This window comes from Musca domestica, unplaced genomic scaffold (assembly GCF_030504385.1).
Source record: "Musca domestica strain aabys unplaced genomic scaffold, Musca_domestica.polishedcontigs.V.1.1 177, whole genome shotgun sequence".
NCBI classification, from domain to species: domain Eukaryota; kingdom Metazoa; phylum Arthropoda; class Insecta; order Diptera; family Muscidae; genus Musca; species Musca domestica.
Genome location: NW_026712235.1, coordinates 743182 through 751019, shown reverse-complemented (window position 1 = coordinate 751019; position 7838 = coordinate 743182). Strand labels below are relative to the sequence as shown.

The 7838-nt window shown below is 35.9% G+C and overlaps 1 protein-coding gene across 1 annotated transcript; it reads right to left on the bottom strand.

The window, feature by feature from the left end:
- Positions 1-366: 366 nt before the first annotated feature.
- On the bottom strand, positions 367-6018 carry LOC131801810 (lipase 3-like). Its single transcript, XM_059120777.1, has 4 exons — positions 5618-6018; positions 5340-5517; positions 1132-1493; positions 367-1058 (listed from the first exon to the last, which is right to left on the bottom strand). The coding sequence occupies exons 1-4, from the start codon at positions 5876-5878 to the stop codon at positions 498-500; spliced, it is 1362 nt and encodes a 453-aa protein (XP_058976760.1). The 5' UTR covers positions 5879-6018; the 3' UTR covers positions 367-497.
- Between the last annotated feature and the right edge of the window lie 1820 nt (positions 6019-7838).

The following is a 7838-nucleotide window of genomic DNA, read 5'->3' as shown; positions in this document are numbered from 1 at the left end:
TTGAGTACCAAAAAAGCCTAACACGAACTGTTTGAATAAATCTGAAACATTAAAGGGGGTTTATTCCTCTGACGAAGCCTTAACTCACACCACAACACAAAGGCATCGTAATAATGGTTCCACCATTAGTTGTGTTGCCTGGGCTTTTATGTGTCGGTTACTGACTCAGAGAACACATAACATTCAGAAAAAAATCATGAAATCAATAAAATTGAATGTATTGCCACAAAAAAAAAAAAAAAAAAAAAAAAATAACAAAAAAAAAATAAATAAATTGTAAAATATAATAATAGCTAAAAAATCACCCTTTGGTAAAAATGCCATTTTCATAATTTTAAAAAACTAATAGCATTTATTTCAATTTTCCTTTCTTCATATCACTTAAATGCTAATACCGTCTAAATGTAATCTATAAAAAACGCTTAAAAATAACAATTAAATAAAGCCTTAAAACTAACTCATAAAAATACCGCATTTCAATTTATTCTCCCACCCTCTTACATTTCATCAAAATCTCCCCGTTCGGTCATCTCCATGAGAGCCAACACCTTGTTGTACAACAACTCGCGCGAATCAATGCCCCAGACGAAATCTAAATGATTAAATTTCGGATCGTTGACCAAAAATTTGCCCACAACATTAGGTAGACCTTGGCGCAATTTCTCCACATCCTTGGGTGTGGCCAACCAATCGTTTAGCGAATAGTGTAGGGCCACCTTGGTGCGTACATTGTCCAGTTTATAGTCTGGTGGATTGATGCTGCCATAACGCCAATGGTTGCGTATCCAACCATAATCGTATTGACGGAAATGTCCGCTATGTTTCAGCTGGCCATAGTGTTGCATTTGTTTAGTGGCAGCACCGGCTGGGGCATGACCCAACACCACCGGCAGCATGGTCTCGTTCATTTGCTGTTTATCAAAGCCGGCCACCAGGAACATGACATTCGAGCAGATTTCCTCGGTGAAAGAATCTTCATCGCATACGATTTGATTGAAAAGGGTAATGAATTCATTGCTGGGTAAAAACTCATGGGCCCCGATTAGTTTGAGTAGCATCTGGGTAGGGAAGAGGAGAAGGAAAAAAATTAATTTAAAAATTAAAGAGAAATATTCATCTTGCATCTCTTACCGCCAATGGTTCCTGAAAGAATGCCATAAATTCCACCACCGGACTCTTGGCATGCTTGATGTAGGCCACGGGGGCCAGAGCTTGCATCAGCAGCACCTTATCACACATATCCGGACGTTCGCTACACATAATGAAATATGTCATGGTACCCTGCGAGTGACCAATGTAGTGCAACTGCACCTCCGATGTCAAATCCAAGATGTAATTAATTGTGGCCGGCAAATCGTATTTGCCCATTTCGTGAAATGTGAAATCCCAAAATGCTGCATGCTTGGTCGTGTATTTGGTGTGATTGCGGGAATATGTGTTGCCGCGCACATTTGTCATCCAAACGTCGTAACCTTTTTCATAGAGCAGATAAGCTGTGGGGAGGGAGACATTTTTTTTTAGAAATTAGAATTTATATTTTTTGCTATTTGAAACTAAGGAAACAAACAAGTGAAAATACGTCAATCGAAGTGTTTTTTATATATTTTTTTTTTTTTTTGGTTCGGCTGGGCTTATTTGATCTGCATATTATATTCTTGACCTTAACCTAGTTATCAGTCATGCGGACTTGGGGGATTTTTGTTTAGATTGAGAATAATGTGGATTCATCAATACCCTACACTGCATGTTTGGCACTTTCGGAAGCCCCTCGGAAGTGGCACTTTTTATATATTTTACATTAAAAACTTAATTTTTAGTGGTCGCCATCTCCATCATCTTCACACCAGATCTTGTTATAGTATAAGTATTGGAAAGTGTAAAGTTTAGATGGAGTCAGATGGTCATTTCGCCTTTTATTAGAGATAAAATTATTGAAAATGTTGACCCATTGTTGGAGAGGTTCCAGACGGAGTGGAACGATATATCCCATCTTCACCCCAGAAAAATATTAGGGTGTGTGAAATTAAAAAAATTATAAAATATTAAAAAATAAATATTAAATAAATACCAAATATTGAAAAAAATTGGATACTACTTAACTCCTTATATAAAACCCACAGTACCAGAATTAGGAAGTAAAAAAACAGCTAAGTTCGGCCCAGCTAACTTTTAATACTAATAAAATATATTGAAAATGCTGCTAAAATTGAATAATTCAGAATATTACGTGTTGCAGTTTTGGGGGGCTTCATGAACAAGTGGAATTCCAAAAATTCCGAATGTTGGATTGCATCGTTATATGGTGTATATAAGAAGACGTCTGTGCAGTTTCGTCGGTTTCGGTCGGATTCCATTGCGAACGTCAAATTTAAACGAATTTCGATAAATCATCAAAATACAGAATATAGTGAGTGACTGACCTACCATTATATCAAGATGTGAACCGCTCATGAGCAATTTCCTGTTAAAGGAGATAGAATCCATTACATACTCGAATTTTTAAAAATTCCGTTGAAAAGTGTGACACAACTTATCAAAATACCGAATGTCTGAGGTACAGTTTAATATGGGGGGATGTACCAAAACGTAAACCTATGTGGACAGTTTAATGCAAGCGAACACAAACTGCCAATTTACAGCAAATTCGAGTTAAATATCCGACCAAAATAATCAAAAGCACTTTAAATCCGAGGTTTTTCTAAAACGTGGACCTATACGGACCTAAAATACATTTGAGTAAAATTTTATCAGCCTACTTCATTTCCATCGAAAGCTAGAGTGATTTCGATAGATGGGGTTTTGAGGTATTACAAACGGAATGAAAAACTTAATATACCCTCCATACAATGGCAAAATGAATTTCGGAAAATTTCCCTCTCAACTTTTGGGAAATTACATTTTAAAGGACCCCCACTACATAAAAACTAAGAACGAAACGGTGTCGAGAAAATTTGTGATTTTGAGGCAGAAACCTGATAAAGTTCCCTTATATGAAACCTATACGAAATAGTCCATCTGTGGGCATGACTTCCGTGGCACCGCCCGTTTTTATGTATTTTTAAGGTCTTGGCCATATCGTTTGAGGAATTTAATAATCCTTGCATTTAATCTACTGAATTTTTCTGGAATTATGTTTTTCCTGTTGCGCAGTGTAATTTTTAAGAATATTTTGGCCAGTATATCATTTTTTTCAATAAATGTTTAAGGTAGGGCGGAATTCACTCCTCTATATAGGTTACATGTGATTTACGGATCTTCTATTTTTTAATCTATCTTCATAATTCACTGAGTTTCTGCTGTCTATTATCCAAATTAAATTAAGGTGTAATATAGGGTCCCTCATAAAAATCTTTTAACTGGTCCTATATATTATTATTTAAAGCATTCCGTTGAATTTTAAACAATATTCAGTATTGGTACAGATCAATACAGTTTTATCATCGATTTTTTCCAATCAAATCAGATTGTTCATAATAACTTTTTTGTATAACCCCTGAATAATTCTGGTTTTTAATTTTTCTCATACATGAAACAGCTTATATTCCAAATTGCTGCACTGAGGATCCCTAGGTTTAACAAGGCCCACGTATACTCTATTCCAGAACCTGCAAGAATTTACCAGTTTTCCAATTTTTATACCCTACATCACAAGGTGGTCAGGGTATTATGTCTTTGTGCATTTGTTTGTAACAAGCAAAAGGAAACGAAATAGACCCATGGTTCTCCTTTTGATGATCTGCATAGAATCACATTCTGACTCGATTAATACATGTCCGTCCGTCCGTCAGTCTGTCGATGTATTTTTGTAAACAAAGTACAGTTCGCGTTTATTGCCCTATCCAGATGAAATTTTGCACAAATCATTCGTTTGGCCCAAGGACGAACCCTGTTGAAATTGCAGAAAATCGGTCAAAATTTAGATATAGCTCCCATATATATCTTCGTCCGATTTGCCTTTTATTGTGCACCAAACGTGTAATATCAGTCCGTATAGTATCGAATTTTGCACGTACGATCAGACTTGGACCTAAAAATAAGTATGCCAAATTTGATCGAAATCGGTTCAGATATAGCTATAGCTCCCATATATATTGTTCACCCGATTTGTTATTTTTGTCCTCCGCAGCCGTAATATGCACTCTGTAACAACAATATTTGGGGAAATATATCAAATACAGCTCAGAAATACATTTGCTAAATTTAATCGAGATCGGCTCAGATTTGGATATAGCTCCCATATATAACTTCGTCCGATTTACCTTTGATTGTGCACCAAACGTCTAATATTTGTCCAAATTGGTGAAATTTGGCACTTACGACCGAATTGAGTCTAGAAGCTAGTATGTCAAATTTGGTGAAGATCGGTTCAGATTTAGCTATAGCTCCCATATATACTGTTCATCCGATTTGTTATATTTGTTACCCACAGCCGTAATAGGCACTCCGTAAGAACGATATTTAGGGAACTGTATCAAATACAGCTCAGAAATATCTTTGCCAAATTTTATTGAGATCGGTTCCGATTTGGATATAGCTCCCATATATATATTTATCCGATTTCAAATTAATTGTGCACCAAATGGGCAATACAAGTCGGAATTTAAAAGATACAAATGCTTCGGCATATTTAGTCCTTTGAACTTTAATTCATAATTTGAAGTTTAAATTATAATTATAATCATAGAGTGTATGATTGAATTCTCCCATAAAAACTTTTGATTATTATGTGGAGCTCTACTAAATTAGCAAAGTGGTGTAGGGTATCATAAAGTCGGTCCCGCCGGACTTTAAGACTTTCTTTACTGGTTTCGATATTATAAAGGGAAAGTCGGCTATCGTCGTAAAAACTTTCACATTCTTGCAGTTCTGGAAGAGATGATTACATTGCTCCTGGGTCTGGGGCTGAATCCTTTTTTCTATAAAAATTTGAAATTCAAAATATTTTCTATAAAATTTCTATATGAAGCGTTTGATTTCACAATTGCATAGAACAAGAATAACAACCTTAATCTCACTTGTTTCTTCAAAAATTTTCACTGAATTGCGTTTTTCTTGCTTCTCATCAGGGGAATCTCTCCGGAAGACGCATCATTTTTTTTTAACAGAAACATATTTTTTTCTGTTCAAACATTTTTAGAGATCATAGCTTTTTATGGAAAGTAGGAAGTATTTTAGGGCCAAATATTATTGCCTTTAAATTTCCTCTTCCAATTAAAAATTATGAATTCTACTTAATTTTCACACGTCGGAAATTTCCCTTTTTTCACTTCAATTTTCTATTCATATTTCCACTTGTTATTTTAATTTTCAATACCACACACCATCCGATGATTACTCACCTAATCCCTTATTGGGGCCCATCATAACCCATGTGGCCGAGGAATCCAAAAGGCCATGGGTTAAAAGTACTGGCATTGCCCCGTGATTGGCAATGCGATGTAGTTCCAAAATATAGCCATCATCAGTGATGGCATGATGCACTTCCGAAGGATAACCATATTTCTTTATTAGATCGGGCTAAATGTGGAGGGGACGAAATAAAAATTCACTTTTAAAAAAATTCTCTATACTTTGTTCACACACACACACAAACACTCGTGTTTTCACTTCAACCAACCGTTTTCAATATTGAATCCTCAATAATATCCGGATCAATGGTAACATCACCCAACAGCGATTTCATCGAACTATGAACTTGTTTTTGGATTTTGGAACTGCCCTCATCGAAGACCATGCCGGGGAATTTTGGTATATCAAATAAATTAATGTTTTGCAACGAAAAGGACCATGTCGATTGGGCCTGGGGCGGATCATCTGCCCAGCAATAATTTGCACTGAACAGCAATAGCAGAGCTATACAATTTTCCGTTATTCTCATTTTCGCGCACACGTCGTCTTTATTGTCGCAAGTCTTTAAGTTAACTGATCGCAAAATTCTCAAACAATTCCCAGGGTTCTCAATGAACCGTTGGCGTTGTAGTCGTTGCCGGTTATGTTGTCGTCTCCGTTTTATTGTAGATTATTATTTATATGTTTTTTGTTATTATTTTTTTGTCATTATTCTTATTTTCATGAATGAACCGGTCGGTCGGTTTGTATGTTGGGCGCCATCCCTCTCCCTCTTCGGGGCTATTTATTAATTGATCAATTTAAAAATGCAAAAAAAAAAAAAAAACAACAAAAACAAAATCTCTCAAGTGACACTCTCAGTCAGTAAGTCAGTTTGCTTTGTTCTACTCCGTGAAGCGATAAGCTGATGAGTGAGCGAGCACTGAAAAGCAGACTTGTTATCGCCACCGCATCTACGAGACATTGAATATTTCTGCCAGGCAATGAATGGGTGTGTGGTGCGTAGATTCGGCAAAATTGACCAGTGCGGATTTGTTTTCTTTGTTTTAATGACGCGCTTCTTCACTCTTTCAATTGGCGATAACCTCTAAAGAGCCTCACTGGGCTTTTGTGCGTGTGGTATCGCCTGATAAGGCTTTGTATTTTCTCCATAGAGATTAGGGTCTGTTAGGGTGAATTACTTTGTCTTTTTGCAAGTTATCAGTACTTTGTGAGTAATTAGCGATAGTCTCCGAGTGAGGGGTAACAAATTATGCCTATTTCGTTACTATTATGAGCCATATCCTTTATTCCAAGAAATGTTTAAATAAATAGATTTGTATTTTTACCATGTTTGTCAGTCAGATCGCATGTTATATTCCTGTGAAGGCCCTTGAAGAAACACCTCTTTTATAAACATCAGTTGGTTATCGGTCAATATATACTTATTTATATTCATAAAAGAGTAACATAATTGACTAACTGACAGACATAACGATTAATCAACGCCCAGACGAAACGGCGGAAGCTAAAATCTTGAAATTTTGGGTGAGAATCTCCCTTGTTCCAGAAGTTACAGATAAGGCTGGTTTTTTTTTTTTTTTTGAAATTCGCGCTATAAGTGTACGAAAAGTATTAAATGATACTAAATATGGAATGCATTGTATTTGAGGAAGCAGTAGAGCTAGAACTCTTAAATTTGGAATGAGGGTCACTGATGGAGTGTATGGAAGATGTGCCAAAGGGTTCGCACTATAAGTGTACGAAAAGCACTAAAATGAACTACATTTCGTATCATTTGAACGGTTAGAGCTAGAAACTTTAAATTTGGGAATGGGAATCAAGGTTGAGGAGTAGAGTCTATGTACGAAAAGTACTAAACGGTACTAAATTTAGTACAATTCGAATTTGGAGGAACGGATGGAGCTAGAATCCTGAAATTAACATTACTGGCGGAGTGTAGGATTGGCATATGGAGGAAGTTTTCATAATTTGTACTTATGTACACGACAAATACTAAATTGTACAAAATTTAGTACCATTTCCATTTGGGTGAACCTATAGAGCTAAAAACTTGGAAATTGGTATGAGAATCAAGGGTGGAAAGTAAGTTTTATATATTTGATATACCATTTTAGATATGCGCACTAAGTGTGCGAAATATACTAAAATGTAATATATTTGGTACCATTAAGAATCATGTGAACGGTTTAAGTTATAAACATGAAATTTGTAATGGCAACCAAGGTTGAGGAGTACAGTCGATGTAAGGAGGTAGTTTTGGAAGTGTGTACTCATGTATACGAAAAGTACTAAACGGTACTTAATTTAGTACAATTTGAATTTGGTGGAACGGATGGAGCTGGAATCCTGAAATTTGAAATTAACATTACTACACTCCGCGTATGATTGGGATATGGAGGAAGATTTCGAAATTTGTACTAATGTACACGAAAAGTTCTAAATGATACTAAATTTGGTACAATTTCAATTTTGTGTGTAGCGGTAGA